This window comes from Telopea speciosissima, chromosome 1 (assembly GCF_018873765.1).
Source record: "Telopea speciosissima isolate NSW1024214 ecotype Mountain lineage chromosome 1, Tspe_v1, whole genome shotgun sequence".
In the NCBI taxonomy this organism is placed as follows: Eukaryota; Viridiplantae; Streptophyta; class Magnoliopsida; order Proteales; family Proteaceae; genus Telopea; species Telopea speciosissima.
Window position 1 is genome coordinate 17,713,725 of NC_057916.1, and position 18,372 is coordinate 17,732,096.

Genomic DNA, 18,372 nt, shown 5'->3' on the forward strand with positions numbered 1-18,372 from the left:
GCCATCCCCACAATCTTCCTAGCTTCATTTCTGGCATCATAATACCTCTTTTTATCCTTTAGTCCTTAGCCAAGTCTTAAAACAAACTTTTATGGTCTTAATGGTTGCTTGGACCTCAACGTTCCACCACCAAGTCTCCCTAGGGGCCTGACGACGACCCTTCGCTTCCCCTAGCACATCTTTGGCAACCCTCTTAATACAGGTCATCATCTTGTTCCACATCGCATTGGTGTTTCCCTCAGAGTCTCACTTTCCTTGTTTGACCACAATATCAGTAAATGTCTTTAGGGACTCCCTTTTTAATCTCCACCACCTTATCTTAGGATACATAGGTTTACTCCTCCTACGCTTCTGTGCATTGAGACACTTATCCAGGACTAGCAATCTATGTTGGGCCGTTAGGCTCTCTCCAAGGATAACCTTATAGTCCTTACACACCATTCTGTTTACCCTTCTTGTTAAGAAGTCAATTTGACTGGTATGAATCCCACTTTTGGAGGTAACTAAGTATTCCTCTCTTTTTTCAAAGAAAGTGTTCACACAAGACAGAAAATTCCCTCAAGGAGCAGGCTTAAGTTACAGATTTCCTAGGACAATTTTAGTATTGTCACATTGATCCATAGAGCGCTGTAGAATGTTTTTTTTTCCCGAGTTATTATTTATACTGTAGGAGAAGGAACGTATTTTTATGTTTTGAAAGGATGTTGCTCGATCATACCTTCCTTCTCCTAACAAACAACTTTCCTAACTAACTAGCAGCCCTAATCCAGATACTTTGTAGCTGTGATTCTCTAATAACCTCCCTGAGGCTACTCCGCCTAATTCTCTGAAGAATATTTGACTAGGATAATATTGTTTTCATCAAAAATTAGTTTTCCTACTCCTGTTTCCCTGCTGATTGAAGGACAAATACTGGGGAGAAAAGTAAAAACATTTCGATTTATTTGAGTTTAGTTTGAAAGGGAAAAAAAGAAAGGTAATATGAATCCCTAAATATTAATCCAAATCACCTATAAATCTCAATGACCAACAATTAGCCATTAACGCGGGAAGGAGCTATAGAATACGTGGAATCTTGCAGAAAGATTTTTTAAAACATGTGGAGACTACCGTTGAGTGATGCCTCTTTGCAAAGAGGAGGTTGAACGAAGAGGATGAGAGATAGAGAGGGAAGAGAATGAGCAAAACAGGGGAGCGGGGCCCCTTTTTGGTTGCTGCACATACACAAGAGGGGAAACGAGTGAGAATAACATGGGAGGGAGGTCCTTGTTTTGGTTGCAGCAAGCAGAGAGAGAGAGAGAGAGAGAGCAGATGTCTCTGATCTATAATGATCTACAGACCAGCAAACTCGCTGATCTGAGAGCAAGCTAGCCAATCAAATCTACTGCAACTAACCTGGTTCTGAACTGAGATGAAATCGCTCACATAAAATCTTAGACCACAGTGAAAAAAAGGATGAAATCGTTTTGAAATATTTGAAAACATGCCAAGGAGAGGGGAAAACTCCATTAATGACCTTCAACAAATAAGAGGTTCAATAGTTGACTGTCTTCGTCTTTCAGTTTTAAGCTCAAGGAAAACAAAGCTCCGGTTTCAGAACACGACATCAGGGAAAAGGGAAGCAAGGCTGCCATTTCTTATTACCCCTTGTCTTCGCAATTTAACATACTTTAAGTGAAAGAATCTGATTACATTATTAGCGTCCTTTTCAGCTGTTACAGTACACAAATCTCAAAGGCAAATCAGGATTGTGAAATGGTTCCTGCAACAAATGGTTGTTACATGAATCATTACTCAAAACAAAAAAATAACCGTTCTGCAAGGGTGCAAAATCCCAGACACCTATTATGAACCCTTTCCTTTATATACAATTCTAATGAACACATTTTTCCCACTGCCTATCAGAAATTAAATAACAATTTTTTTGGGGCAAAATGATTAAAAAAAAAACACCAAAGAAAATGTTCAGATCTATGAATGCAATAGATGAGATATTATTAGTTCAATTGCATCTTCAATTTTGGAAATGTTCCCAATGTTTTTTTCTTAAAAATACGAAGTGAACAAAAAATACAGCCCAAACCATCAATCAACAGATGATGCATTAACATTTTATATTTAAAAAAAGGGGGGGGGGGCTCAAATATACATGTTTCATGAAAAAAAAAGTTGGATAAATAGACTTCCAATTGAAGTGGAGCTTTGGCAAACTTACCTGCTTGCTGTTTCAAATGAAATAGGGTAATATATGCACAGGAATTGCAAATAAAATATTGAAATCACCACAATGAATAAAAATATATAAGTATTTAACAGTTTGGTTTGAAGGATTATAATTTTCTAAATTTAAGCGATTTCATTTCAACTTCTATTGGAACCAAACTGTTTTCATTCAAGTCACCAAGACATTGCTGGAATGTTCCAATATTTGTTACTGATTTAATTAAAATGAAAAAGGAATAGAAAGAAAAGAGCATCTCATATCAATTCATTCCCATGTTTAAGACATACTTTGGGTACAGAGGTACCACAAGCAAATATTACATACCATCCGATACTCGGACTAAGATGTTAGATGGCAATAACCAATCAACACTAGCAAAACGGGAAATTTATAAAGCAAACTTGAAATTTGATGATGTTTTGTTGTTACAAAAGCAAAACCCCATGAACCTACTGCCCGGGTTACAAGCTAATGACTATCATTTAGGAATTTTAGGTATACCTCAAACACTTCGGTCAAAGGATCTTTTTTTGAATCAGGCTGTCTTCTTCTCCTCCGTGCATTTCCCTGAAAGTTTTCGAGCTCTGACTTGATACTGTAATGTGTTTTTTCTAGCAAATCTTCTAGGAAAAGCTCCTCTACAGGAAAAGTAAATCCCTGCGAAGTGTCATCAAGAAACAGACATGTAAATAAATGAATTTGAAGAAAGAAGATAACTACATTGAAAAGATCCAGAGAAAACTCCGAAAGAAAAAAATGGAGAGAATCTTGGCAACTTACAGGAATATGAATGGTTGGGGCATTTCCAAAGTACTTGGAGAACATATCAGCATTAATAGTAGCACTCATTAGAATAAGACGTAGATCTGGACGTCGAGGAAGAAGATCATGTAAAATTATTAAAAGAAAGTCCTCATTCATGCCTCGTTCATGAATTTCATCCACTAGCAAATGACTAACACCAGTTAAATCTGGATCTTGAATCTGCAGTTTCACATCAAAATTATAAATTATTTAAATAAGAAAAAAATTGCCAGCATTTTAGTCTAGGATTGAAAAGAACTTAATATGTTGTCCAACCAGGTTATTTATGTGAGAGAGTATTCCAGTGAAATCTGCCACCCACAATAACAATTGGGCAAATGCAAGGTTTAAGTATTGGTATCAGGTATCATATTGGAGGGGTAATTTAAGAGATGTATTGTATCATATCGTATCAGAGAGACGCAAGATACGCTAAAGATATGAATGGCTATGGTCAAGATATGGATGGAAATACACTTTTGGAGCAAAAACATAATAAAAAAGCAATATATAACATGTATCATGTGTAAAATTTAAAAGGAGAACAACGTATCACGAGACAAGTGCATTCAATTGAAATTATATGAAGGATGAGGTTTCTTACATATTCTAATAGTCTAATACCACAGAGTTTGGCTGGTTCAAAATCAAAGGTGGAATCACTCCCATTCATTACATGTAGTTCTAAAACTATATTGAACCAATTTGCATCAATTATCCCATTTTTTTCAGTTATTTTCTAACTTTTTTTATTTTCTAAAAAATATATTAAATTTAGGGCGAGGGTTGGACAAACTGATCACTTTTTCGCAACCTAGCGGCATGCACCAATGGAGAGCGTGGGATGGGCTGGGCAGGGGCAACATTTCACAGGGGGTGACGGGAAAGACAGACACATGACTGGGCAGCCCGGCAACGTGCCCAGCCTTTTTCCTTAAATTGAATATCCATTGTTTTTTGCAAGAAAATCGATTTTTTTTTTCAGGTAGAACACTTTTCGACTTTCTGAGAAATTTCAGAAATCTATGAACAAATTGATGCAATGTTTTAGTTTGTTTTACCTAAATCTACTCGAACATAGCAAAAAACAGAAGTAGAACACAAATTTTTGGAGAAAAAAAAAATTCAAGTTTTTTCAACTTACCAGTCTTGCACTATGTTTAGCTTCAATAGATATTTTAGATGCTTCAATCCTCCAAACATCAGTTTGATCGTAGATTTTGAATAGTTTTTTTATGAATGATTCAAAATCCCAAGTCCAGGAAATGAAAGGGATATCAATTGTGCAGTTGTGCTTCAAATTTTGGAAATGCAGGTACCGTCAGCAAGAAGAACAGATCTGTTTTGAAAGTGCAATGGGTTTTGTTGATACTTATCTTATCGGTGGGTATTGGCTGATACTTGTCGATATGGTACAAGACACTTTTCCTTTTGAAAAAAACTATATCATCCCAGCCGATACGGTACGATATTAACTGATACTTTAAACCTTGGGCAAATGTTGTAGTATCTCTTCTTATTTTATTGGACTTTGAAATCTTAACAAGATTTTATTACGAATTGAAGCAGACCAAGGTATTTAGCCAAAGAATCAGGAGATAAAGAAGCACCCATAACAATAATACAACTCAACTCAGCCTTATCCCAACATCCATAACAATGATCCAAAAAAAACCAGTGACATGGAACCATTCCTAAGCCCAATGACTCGGCCTTTGGTGGTTTGTCAAAGCAAGTGTTCAGAACAACATAGATTGATCCGGCATAAGAGGCTACTCACAAACAAGCTGATGGTCATGACTGGGACAGCTTGACATAATAAGGGAGGCAATTGCTTTGTATTAGTTGAATCAATATGCCTCAGACTGGTGGAGAAGCTGGATTGTCAAGTCATGAGTTCATCAACTTCGGTGACCCAACAGTCCAACACTGATGGGGATTATGCATGGCCGATTGAAAGTGTATAGACAAAGGTCTCGAAGCAGGCCTTGAAGTATTAATTCTCATGCCAATTTACATCACTTTATAATTTGAGGTCCAAATGTGAGGTTTCCTTACAGATTGGGTCCAAAACCATATCCTGGTCGCTCCCCCCCTTCTTTCAGCAACAAAAAGGAGGAATTCATTTTAGATAGTAGAATCATGTAAAGAACATACAAAAACACGAATATAAGAAAGTAACGTAAATGCATATCTGTATAGCTGTCCAGGCAACCCAAGGCATTGGAGGGGTGCCTAGGCAACAAGGAACCTGCCTAAGCGTTGCCTAGGTGCCCTAGGCTAGGCATGCAGTATATCTGTATATGACAATATGTAATATGGGAATATGATAATTTTATATAATTATGTTAATATGTAACATTGAAGCCATATAAATGCAATATGATATAATCCTTGTGGTAGAGGATTGAAAGAAAATCTCCCATACAAGATCCCAAGACAACCCCACTCTGATAGAAAACTCCAAAAATGGAAACTCAAAAGCTCTCAAATAGTCAGATTAACACCAACTCTAGGAAACAATAGCCAATAGGACCCTTCAAAAGATGAGATTGACCCTGATGGGTAGTTTGAGAGCAATTTGAAAAACAGAGATCTCTCAGTCTGAAATCCAGGAAATAGAAAAACTCAAATTAAATCAAATCGACCACAGAATGGTCTGAACTTTGGATCAGACCTAAGTTTTAATGCTCTAATCCAATCCCCAAAATATTATAGAAATCAGATTGCGGAACGGAACTAATTTTGAAAACTCAAATTTTGGAATAGGGAAAATTCAGAAATCAGAGATTTTTAAGTAGCATAAGATTCAAGGCTCAGAATGGAGCCAAACTTGGATCCAGTTTGGGTCCTAGGGTCCTCTTGATAACCCCCATAAGGTAGTCCTAGGTAGGTAGAAGACCCACTAGGAGCCAGTACATCAGGAACTAATATGAACAGGCAGTCCAATTAAGGATTTAGGTCAAAATTAGGGTTAGGGTTAGAAGCCCAATCTGGTGATAAACCTGCATCGCCCCAAAGACAAGACTGATCAGAAGGCAGAGCCACTGGCGGTTAGAGATCTATGGAACAAGAATTAGGGACCAAAACAGGGAATCCGCCTGGGCTTAAATCAGAAAATATTAATGTATCTAACAGGAGGAAATGAGTCCCAAAATTAGCAATCAGACCAGAGACTATCAATCAAATTTTGAGATTTAATTTAGATCAATGCAATTGGATCCTAATCTGAATAGAAAACTTCAAATCCCAATCAAACTACTTATTTAAGTTGCTGATTACAACCATGACTTTAAGAAAACATAACTAGACTAGGACTCCAAGTAGAAATAGGAAAATAAATTTAAATAACCAAGTAATAAGCCCAGATGGGTTGGAAATAACCCACGCATGGGCTGGACTACCTACCCGAGCTAAGTTGTGGCTGAAGGTCTTTTCTTCTTGCAGAAACAGACCTTCAGCTCCTTTTCTGCATCACCCCAATTTCATCACACGCACCATGGTTCGAAATTTTGGTCGAAAAAACCAAATTTTAACTAAATATATGGGCGGACCTTGGCACAACAGTAAGATTGCTCCATTCCTGACAAAGTGGCCACGGGTTCAAGTCAGGAAAAATCCTCTCCACGAAGTAGGGGTAAGGCTGCGTATATTATGAACCTCCCCAGACCCCACAGTGGCGGGAGCCCCGTGTACTGGGTACACTTTCTATTTTGATTTCAAACGACATGCCTATCAAAATGGACCGAAATATTTCAGTTTGGATAGAAATTGAAATGGGGTCGAAATCCAAAATTTCAAACCTTGACACACACATTGTCACACATTCCAAAATAAAGTACACTACTACTGAGAATCTACTTCTTGCACAATCTTCAGTCTCCTCCTCACATAATTTGCAATCCTCCATCCACTTGTCCTCCCAAAATTGACACCTCGAATCCTCACCCACCTATACGGCAGATCTGGACAGGAATTTTCATTATGTTTTTCCACATCACTACCCTACGAGCATAGTTGTCAAGGCATCGCCTAGGCACCTTGGTTGACTTGATCGCCTAGGCGCCTTGGTTGACTTGATCGTCTAGGCACCTTGGTTGACTTGGTCGCCTAGGAGGGCGCCTTGCGTCCAAGCCCCCTACAATGCCATGGGTAGCCTAGACGCCGTGACAACTATGCCTAGGAGAGTCCCAGCCTCTGTCAGAATTAGATACACTATTTATAAATGATGATTTCTTTCCATGTGGTGTATCAGGATGGCAGCCGGCACAGGAAAAAAAACCCAGCCAAACCCTTTTACATGGATTCTACAACCTTATATTATAGGGCAAGGATCCATGTAGCCGACCTCATTTAGTTGGGATAAGGCTGAGTGCTTCTTGTTGTTGTTGATGATTTCTTTCCATGACACAAATGCTTCATTACTGACCCACCAAAGCCATTTCGCCACAAAACCTTGTTAATCTTCTGCATAGTACAGTTACCCTAAACCCCAATGTCTTTGGGCTTCGGCTTGCAAAAAAATCCATTTGACTAAATTAAATATAAATTTCTTTTTCTTTGTTATCAGTAGCGTTCCAAAGAAATTTATGGTTATCTTCATTCTCTTGGAGAGAGATACCGGGGCCAACAGGATGGACAGGAGATGCGCTAGAATACCATTCAGAGTGCTTCTAATAAGATAAATCTTACCACTGAAAGATAGATATTTCTTTTTTTCATAAAACCAACCTCTTCTCTTTTGTTTTGTATTTGAGAAGTAAAGACATACTGATGCTTAAACAACAACAACACCAACAAAACAGACCACCTATCACTCTATCAGAAGGACCAGCTCAAAAGCTGAGACAGGTCCCAATACAATAGAACCTTACCCCTACAACTGAGAGAAAGACCCAGAGATCACAATGGAACAATACCTATAACCATGGTTCAAGATTTCGTGAAATATCGCCGATATATTGGCAAATTTAGGAAATCTCGAGCCATCCGAGACGAAATGCCCAGGCGAAATGGAAAATTTTCATATTTCAGCGAGATTTCGGGATATTTCGATCATATACCAAAATATCGCCAAAATCTGTTACAATGACTTAAAGCCTCACGTGACTCATGCTATAAAAACAGAATCTCGCAAGTCTCGGTCAAAATTTCAACTAAGACCTACAGACACCTCTCAAAGCTTCAGTTTTTTGGTTTCTTCCACTCTTCCAAGACTCATTCAAGCATTGTTCTTCATCATTTTCGACGGATTGTCGCTGGAAATCATAGTTGTCACGGCATCACGGCGATCCAAGTCGGTGGAGGGGTGTCACATCGATATATCGACATGTCGCCCGCCATGGCGAGCATGTCGACCATGTTTTATTTTTTATTTTCTCTATTTTTAATGTGTTAATAGATGTATACTCGAGCCATGTTTTATTTTTTCTCTATTGTTTCTCAAGTTTTAAGAAGAAAATTCAGAAATCGAAGAAGAAATCGAAGAGGGAAAGAAGAAATCGAAAGAAATCGAAGAGGGAAAGAAGACAGGAAGAAGAAATCGAAGAAGAAATCGAAGAGGGAAAGAAGAAATCGAAAGAAATTGAAGAGGGAAAGAAGAAATCGAAGAGGGAAGAAGAAATCGAAGAGGGAAAGAGAGACAGGAAGAAGAAATCAAAGAGGGTCGCCATGCAACCCTCTCCAGCGCCAGGACGCCATGGCGACGCCATGACAACTATGCTGGAAACACGTCGGAGCCTCATCCAAGCACATTCTCCAAGGATCTTTTACTATTTAAGGTAATTCTTTTTTCTCTAAAACTAATTTTTTTGAAAATAGTATGTTCAATACATGTTTCTTCTCCAAAACTATATTGTGGTCCACGTATGTCCTTCAAACAGAGAGCAATGGACGTCGACTCCAGCGGAGCATCAGTGGGGTTGATCCAGGAAGGCATAGCAATTACTATTAGGATTTGTTTTATGACAGTTGTGACTTGTGACTTGTGAGTCTTATGAGTTGTGAGTTGTGAGTTGTGACTTGTGAGTTGTGAACTTGTGACTTTGTGTATTGACTATTGAAGTATTGAACTAATGACTTTATGCACTAATGAAGTTTTGAGTTTAAAGTTTAAACTAAAGGCTACATTTGACTTTATTTTTTATTCATTACTTTGTTTAAATTTGTTATTATGTCTTTGAGTACTTATACAATGTGTATTTAACTATTTATACATCAGGGTCCGACCGTATACTGTCAATCAAGGGTGCAAACCCAAAACACCACTTTGAGTTCACTTTTCTGCAATATGAAAGTTTAAATATGTTTATTTAGCTTAAATTAGGGTGTACATGAAGTATCAGGCCTTAATATGGCCAAAAATCCACCAAGGACTGCCGAAATATGGCAGAAAAAATATCATATTTCGGCAAAATTTCGCATATTTTGGAAATCTCGACCTCACCGAAATGGCGAGACGAGATGAGATCTTAAACTATGCCTATAACATAGCCTTGGATGTACTACCCCTTGTCTGGCCAAATCACCAGCCACCTATTGGCATTTCTGGCTTCCATGGAATCAGAACCTGGATCTGATAAAGAGGTACCCAATTGATCTCACATATATGGTACACGGCCTTGGCTCCTGAATCAAGATATCCACCTAATGACATACCTCTTCTCCGTTCCTTCCATCAGAGAACTCCACACCAAAGTATATGTTGGCTTTATACCAAACAGTAGCCTTAAGTAATCAAAAGGAATCTGACCAACTCTCATTAACCCATGGAAGAAGCATCAATTTCCAACACTTCTTAGTCAACATTAGACACACCAACAAGAGTAGTCTTTGAAAGGTTTATTCTCAAGCCTGAAAGGCTGAAACTACCTCAAACATCCCCAGGAGTACTGCTCAGCCACCAGATCCACAGATGGCCCCACAGAGATAAAAGAATCATCTGCATATTGTAGGTGAGAAACAATATGAGCCATCTCACAAATCCTTACCTCCTGCTAAAGATCTCACTAATCTATTACAACAAAATTCTGCTACAATTAAATCTATAAATAAGACTAGTAGAGGAGATAGATTGATCTCTCTGCCAAATATCCCTAGTAGATCTAAATTCCTTTCCTGGAACTTCATCGGCAAGAACTAAAAACAACACGAATTCCACAATAGCTGATATTAAGCAGATAAAAAAACAAAGCAGTCACAACATAGACCATTCCGCATGGTCTTATGCTATTTCAAAATCAAATAGCATATAACATTAAGCCATCACCTCTTGTAATCAGATCCATGGACTCACAAGCTCTCAACACACCATCAGAGATATGTTTAGCCTGAACAAAAGCCCCTTGAAAGGGCCCCGTAAAATCCACACCCCTTTCAGTTTCCAGCATCAGGCCAGTACCTTAGCAACAAACTTATACATAATATAGATCAAACTAATTGGCTGGAAATCTACAACATTATCAGCCCCTTATATTTTTGGAATCAGGGATTTGTATCAAACCGTATTTGTGTATGTCTTGACCATTCTCATAGAAGGCTGTGGATAAATCAAGCCTCGGGAATCAGGGGCTTATTTCCTTAAATGCTTAATTGTAGCCCATGTCTCCTCTTCTGAAAAAGGTTTCTCCAAACCAAGCCTCAGCTCTTTGGTAAACCCCCCCCCTCCCTCTCAAGTTACAACTGCAGTCTAGCCATCCATATATTTTTAACATAACCATCAAACTACAAATAGACGAGAGACCACTATAAACTAAAATGACAGAATAAAAATGTGATCATAAATGAATTGGAAATAGACAAGAGAAACAACTATAAACTAAAATGACTGAATAAAAATATGATCATAAATGAATTGGCAACCTTACCTAGTTAATTTGCAAACCATTTTTAGTCGACACTTTCTAATTTAATACATTAATAACTTGTTAGCCTAGAATCTGGATGATTTAGTACAATAGCCTGGCCCAAACAGTATTAATTTGTAACGATTCTACTCTATTCTCATATTCTTCATTCTGATAAATAGTAACTAGATCCACTATCATTCTCCATGAGCATACATTAAAGAAATACTGCATCGAAAAACAAAATATTTAAAAAGAAATCCATCATAGGAATAGGGGGGATTTATCAAATAAGTTAGAAATATCTTTATACCAATTGCCGTAGCAGCACTCCAGTAGTACAAAATAGAAGCCTTGTTTGAACTGAGCATTTGGCTTCCAAGCGGATCTGGTACCCAACTGTTTCACCAAGATTCTCTCCCCTTTCAGAAGAAATTCGGGCTGCAACAGAAATAGCAGATATACGACGGGGCTGAGTGCACATTATGTTGCATTCTGCCCCACGAAGAGATGAAATTTCATCTTCCAAGATAAACTGGGGCAGCTGTGTAGTTTTGCCACAGCCTGTCTCTCCTGAAACCACCAACACCTACGGGTTGAAACAAAATTAATGAGAGTAGGCATAGTCACATAGTCACAGGAAAACTATTTTAGGCAGTCACGTGCACAAAGATAGCTAGAAAGGATAAGGAATGTCCAGAAAAGAAAAGAGCACCCTCATTAGTTAGAACTGCTAAAAAATCAAGCACAACTTTATGGACATATAAAAAAACAAAAGGTGCAATGGTAGAAAACACTCAATATTTCATTACCCCTTATTTTTCTTCATTGAACTTCATTACCCTAGAAGTATAGTAAACCTGAACTCAAAGGGTTAGCAACCGACTGCACTATCTCTTATGAGTTAGCAGAAGGATTGGTGCTCACTGGCCCTATAATTCACACATATGAATATTTTTCCGACTGAGAACATAAGATTTTGCAAGATTGGCTAATGCAAGAGCATGATCACAACCTTTTGATGTGGTTTGGTCTGAAATTTTAGGGTTTATATTTGTATTTTATATATTGGGAGTATTATAACAATACAGGGGCCTCAGCTGAGGTCCCAATAAAAGTGTGGAAGAGCTTAGGAATCTGTGGTTTATCTTGGCTAACCAAGCTGTTTAATAAGATTATGAACACAAGGAAAATGCCAAATGAATAGAGGAGAAGCATCGTAGTTCTGATTTACAAAAATAAAAGTGACATTCAGAGCTGCAATAACTGTAGAGGCATAAAACTAATGAGTCATACTATGAAATTATGGGAGAGGGTATTGAAACCCAACTACGACAAGAAACTACTATTACGGAGAACCAATCTGGTTTTATGGTAGGAAGATCCACGACAGAAGCTTTTTACTTAGGAGACTCATGGAAAGATTTAGAGATTGCAAGAAGGATCTCCATATGGTCCTTATTGACCTAGAAAAAGTTTATAACAGAGTCCATAGAGAGTTAATTTGGCAAGTACTAGAGAAGAGAAGTGTTTCAACTAAATATGTGGACATAATTAAAGATATGTATGATGGTGCGATGACAAGTGTAAGAACTGTGGGGGGTCCAAATAGTAAATTCCCAATTACAATTGGGTTATATCAAGGATCAGCTTTAAGCCCTTATTTGTTTGCACTTATCATGGATGATTTAACCAGAATACTAGAAACATTTAAGATGAGGTTCCTTGGTGTATGCTTGTTGCTGATGATATTGTTTTGGTGGATGAGACAAAAGCAGAGATTAACGCCAAGTTGGAGTTATGGAGATCAACCTTGGAATCAAAATATTTTAAGATAAGCAGAACAAAGACGGAGTATATGGTGTGTAACTTTGGTTACACTAAGACTAATAAAGAGGTGGTGAAAATTGATGAGAGGGAGATTCCGAAAAGTGATTATTTTAGGTATTTGGGCTCAATCATAAACAAAGAAGGTGATATAAAGGTTGATGTTTCACAGAGAATTAAAAGAGGATGGATGAAGTGGAGAGGTGCATCTCGAGTGTTATGTGATCGGCGTATTCCTTTAATACTTAAAGGAAATTTTTATATGACAATCATACGACCGGCTATGAATTATGGTGTGGAATGTTGGGCAGTTAAGAATCATCAAATAAATAACTAAGTGTAGCGGAGATGAGGATGTTGAGATGGATGAGTGGCAAAACTAGGAAGGATGAAGTAAGGAATGATCATATTAGAGCTGATTTGGGAGTAGCTCCGATACATAATAAGCTATGAGAAAGTCATTTGAGGTGGCATGGCCATGTTCAACAGAGGCCTTTGGATGCTCCAATATGGAGAAGCGATTTGATTCAGATTTAAGGAACTAAAAAAGCCAGGGGCAGACCTAAAATGACCTTAGGAGAAGTGGTGAGGAAGACTAGCATAGCTTCGGCCTTGTATCAAGTATGACCTCGAATAGAGCTGATCAGAGGGCAAGGATCCATATAGCCAACCCCATTTAGTTGGGATAAGGGTGAGTTGTTTTTGTTGTCATAATACAAGTGCCTGTACCATAAGTTAATATTAAAATTAATAGCTATCTTTTGTTAAGTATCAATGGTTTATAATAGTGCATTTGTTATATCGTGTAAGGAGGTTTTTTTATTGTTAGGAGCTAGTGTGGGATCTTACAGCCGTCATTAGTTTTTTTTTTTTTTTTAAGTCCTATTCTAGCTTAAAATCTTGGGATAAGTTGATTTAAGAAATAAGTCTTTTTTTTTCTAATTTATTGTTTTTCAGTCATAGATACATGTAACTATAAAGTATCAAGTATGACCTCAAATAGAGCTGGTTGGAGGGCAAGGATCCATGCAGCCAACCCCATTTCAATAGGATAAGGTTGAGTTGTTGTATATACATGTAAGGCATTGACTGCTGCCAAACAATTTCTGATTCCTAATTTGGGATTAGGGTTGGGTGGCTGCATAAGAATGAAGGACATGTTGATTTTATCACAAAAAAAAAAATAACAAATACAAAAATCAACCTGTAGTTGGATTAAATTAAGACAACACTCTTATTATTCGCATTAAAGCAGCTATTATATATTAGTGTAGTGGTATCAATACTTCTAACAAAAATTGCCTGTAAGTGATGCAGTGTGATATAATTGAATCACATAAAAGATAGATGACAAGTAAAAGAATGAAGCAGTGTCCATCCAACCCATATGTAACAACAAACAAGCAAGAATTTGCCAATGCACCATGGCATGTCCACAAGCTATGTACACATAGCTGAATAACAAATGGGAGAGGAGGATTTAGCAAGAGGGAGAGAGAGGGAGAGAGAGATCACTGTTTGCTATCATTGAGCGAATCCAACAGTTTAGGTAACTAACATAGTTCAAAATCTCGTAGGCGAGATCTCAGAAAACTCGGAAAACTCGAGCTTCTCGAGACGAGTTATTATACGAAACAAAAAAAAAATGTAAAAACTTGAAAAACTTGACCGAGATTTCGAATATTTCGAGAATCTTGGAGAAATCTCAGTGAAATCTCGAATATTTCGAGAATCTCGACCTCCTTAGTACTCATAGAGTCATAGTATTGTATTGTTGGGACTTGGGAGTTAAGACGTGGAAGACTAGGGTAGTAAGGTATCTATAACTTATGTATTATTCATTGTACTTAGGTTGGGTGTCTATGTAATATGCATTGTGAAAACTTCATTGTATGTTGTGGTTTGTAGTAGAAACTTTAAGTCTTTAACTATTTCTTAAATAATTATTCAATATTATGTGCATAATTTACTTGTTTTACTTGCCAATTATGTCTCATATCATTCAAACAATGTGTAGAATAGGCAATATTTTTGGTAAATAAATATATTACCGAGCCCCAAGAGGGGGCAGGGAAGACCGAACCAAAGAACCAATGTACAACCAAGAGAAGAGGGAAGGAAAAGAGAGGCGGGGGGGAAGGAAGAAGAAAGGAGAAAGAGAGGAGGGGCGGAAATCCAGCCTACGCAGAGGAGGAGGACCGCAAAAGGGCAGAATCAAGGCCCCAGAAAGTCAAAATGTGCCTATTTCTATGGCTGTCTTGGCAGTGCCTCTGGCGGATACAACTGAGCTTGGTGGACACATCTAAGGAGTTGGCTTTCCAAATCACATCAAACGATCTAGAGTTGGAAATCCATCTCCTGAGGTTCCTTTCCATCCAAATATGATGAATAGCAGCGTTATAGACGAGCTTCCCAATAGTGTCACATATGGAGTTCCCAAAAAAAGAGGTAATCAACCATTGCCATTCGCGCTCAAAAGTTCTGATCCTACGGTTACGCGGCCAGATGGAGGATAAGGCCTTATGCCAAATGGTGGAGGTAAATGTGCATTCAAAGAAGAGATGAGGGATATCTTCATGGCCTATCCAACAAAGGTTGCAAGAGGGGGGAGCTGGGATATTGCGGTGGATCAGAAAGGCTTGTGTGGGCAGGCAAAGTCTAAGGGCTCTCCAAACAGTTAGGCTGTGACGGGGGATGTGGCCTTTAAACCAGATTAACTTATGCCAGGGGACAGAGGGGTTCGGGTCCTTGGAAAGGTTCCAGGCAGAGGAGGAAGAGAAGATGCCGTTGGGGGAGGGGAGCCAGGTGACCTTATCCGCACGATTTGGGGGATGTTGAGACAGCGGGGGGAGATTAGCCCATAAAAGAGCGGAGATGGCAGGGTTGAGGGAAGGGTTCAGGGACCAAGAAGCAGAGGAAATGAGGGAGGAGACAGTGGCATCCTTGGGGAAGCCAGAGTAATGGATGGCCCTGGGGCTCAGCAAATTAAAGAGAATTCCTAAAGGGTGCCAAGGATCCAACCAGAGAGAGGTGGAGGATCCGTCCGAAATGGAAGAGGAGATGCCGTGGAGGGCCAGAGGCCGGAGGGAGAGGATCTTGCGCCAAATCCAAGAGGAATTGGCGTGGATGGGAACAGTCCAGATAGAGTCCGATTTAAGAAGGTGAGAGTGGACCCAAGAAACCCAGATGGAATCCTGGCAAGAAGAGATTCTCCAAATAAGTTTGAGAATGCCCGCTTTGTTGGAGTCACGGATACGACGGATGCCCAGGCCACCCTCAGATTTAGGGAGGCAGATGGATTTCCAACTCACAGGGTGGAGGAATCTCGAAGTATCGCAACCTTTCCAAAGGAAGGCGCAGAAGAGGCGCTCAATGGACTGGGTAGTGGCCTTAGGGATGTGGAAGATACCAGTCCAGTAGATGTAGGTTGCCTGGAGAACCGAACGGATACATTCGAGTCTACCAGAATAGGCAATATTACATTCAGGGTTCGGCCTTTACTGCCAACCAAGGGTGCAAATCCAAAACACCAAATTGGGTATATTTTTTTCTTTCAATTTGAACCTTTAAATATGTTTATTAAGCCTAAAACAAGCTTACCTTAAAGTTTCGGAGCCAACTATGGCCATATGCCCACCGAATCATAATTCTGAAACATTAAAAAATGCATTGTCTCCCCAAGATCTCGGAAAACTCAACCTGGTCGAGACCGAGTTTTAGAACCTTGGTAATTAACAGGTAAGGAGGCCAATAAAGAAAGAAAACTCTGTTCCAAGAATTTCCAATATTTTCTGTTTCATATAGATTTCTAACTAACATATAGAGCAAGAAGAAAATGAGCTCGGTGAGTGAAATTTAAATTAAAAAAAGAAAAGAAAAGAAACTAGCACACATTCTTGCATAGTATATCTAAGGTCAATAAATGGAGGATATGGACCATTCGGTATCATAAATTTCAAGGAAAACCCCAAGTAAACACCCACAAGCTAGGATTTTCATGTCTCTTTACATGCTGTTTTCATTTCCATGCACATGGTTTGCCATGTCTATCAAATTGTTCAAGTACATTAGAAAAGCTGTAAAACTTTTCACTTTAACTCCGATTTTTGGCTTCTGACCATATTTGAATATCATTTAGAAATATCCTTCAGTTGAAGTCTCCATTTCTATCCTGAGATTCTTTGAAGAAATGAGGAATGTGTTTCCTCAAGTGTAGTTTGAAAGGAAAAATGCAAATTATAGGAACACAGATAACAGCAGAGTCCAAACAGATATAATAGATCCCTCAGATTATTCCAGAATATTGCAAATTATAGGAACGCAGATAACAGCAGAGTCTAAACAGATATAATAGATCCCTCAGATTATTCCAGAATATTTTTCATTTCTCCATCATACTACCATAACAGATAACAGTGAAAGTGCATAGTATACACATCCATAGTATACGTACTTTAGAAGCACAAAGAAGTTATAGATACAAATCAAACTAGATTCATATTGCAAACTGACCTGATTATCAGCAACAGCTCTCAAAAATTCAGCCTTCATTTTGTAAGCTGGTAATTTTTCCCTGAATGAAAGCATTGCTTTTGAATGGTCACTTGCCTGCAAGTTAACCCATAAAGGTAAGGGTACCAAATTTATCAGTCTTTCTCATCAGGAGTCCAAAGTTACCCTTCTGAATCAATTTGGGGTTTACTTGTCTACAGTAGAACATAATTACGGATAATTTGTATCATCAATCAGGTAAATGTACCTTCATTTTTTCTTGCTTATTCTTGAGTTCAAGACTAGTTTTCTCCTTGGCATTATTAGCCTCCAATCCAAAGCTGGATTTAACTACATTTACAGCGGGTAAAGATTGTTTAGCACCCTGGCTTGATGCACCAGAGAAATCATCTAAGCCAGCAGCTTCTCTGGAACTAGCCAACAGATTCTCAACCCTTCTCTCAGTTTCTGTGGACATTTGTATCTGCATAAAACTTATATAAGATACAATAAAAATTTTCTAAAGCACAAGAAGTTTAATAACTAAAGTATTGCATGGTGAAAACCTCTTTTTGAGTTGATCCATGATGCTCATCAAGATCTGCACGGTAATTTGGCAATGGAACTTTGCTGACAACAAGTGTCTTCCCCTTGTTATATGCATGGCTTTCTTTCCACAAATATGAAACCATGAAAACCAATAGTCAGGTTGAATCAAGTCATGTTTACTCCAAGCCAAAAAAAAAACCATCAAAATACTCCATACAACACAACATTCAATTAAAAAACGGATAAAATTCCAATGAAAAACTTAACTGCAAATTGGACATAACCAACCTTAGCAAAATTAGAGCTTTAATAATCTTTTGAAAGAAGTAATTCTGAGTCTCATATAAATTTTGCAACATTCCAGCTTGTTGAGATTTTGGAGGTTCCCTCAAAAGGTGGTTAAAAAATCAATGTAATGAATGTTGAGACAGCAACTGCTTTTGGGTATAAAAGAGTAAATGACACTCACAGAATGGTTATCAAAGAATGGGATCTAATGATACATATCCAGTCCAATTAGGGCAGGTGGACGTAAATCTGGATATAACATCATTAAAATTAAGGAAGTTTTGGATGTACCGCAACTCAAGGGATGGGACCCATAGTATGTTGTCTCCGCAAGCTCTCGGTCGT

At 38.3% G+C, this 18,372-nt stretch overlaps 1 protein-coding gene across 2 annotated transcripts in view; it reads right to left on the minus strand.

Moving 5' to 3' along the window:
• LOC122661338 (DExH-box ATP-dependent RNA helicase DExH1) overlaps window positions 1–18,372 on the minus strand; it is a 42,618-nt gene that overhangs the window by 20,025 nt on the left and 4,221 nt on the right. Inside the window, exons 3-8 of one of the 2 annotated variants that reach the window (XM_043856702.1) lie at window positions 17,757–17,856; window positions 17,459–17,674; window positions 17,212–17,307; window positions 11,186–11,461; window positions 3,005–3,208; window positions 2,726–2,881 (exon numbers count right to left, since the gene is read on the minus strand). In XM_043856702.1, the coding sequence (XP_043712637.1) occupies window positions 2,726–2,881; window positions 3,005–3,208; window positions 11,186–11,461; window positions 17,212–17,307; window positions 17,459–17,674; window positions 17,757–17,856 (1,048 nt within the window). Of the gene's footprint in view, window positions 1–2,725; window positions 2,882–3,004; window positions 3,209–11,185; window positions 11,462–17,211; window positions 17,308–17,458; window positions 17,675–17,756; window positions 17,861–18,372 lie in introns of both variants that reach the window. The other variant, XM_043856711.1, reaches the window with a different exon arrangement.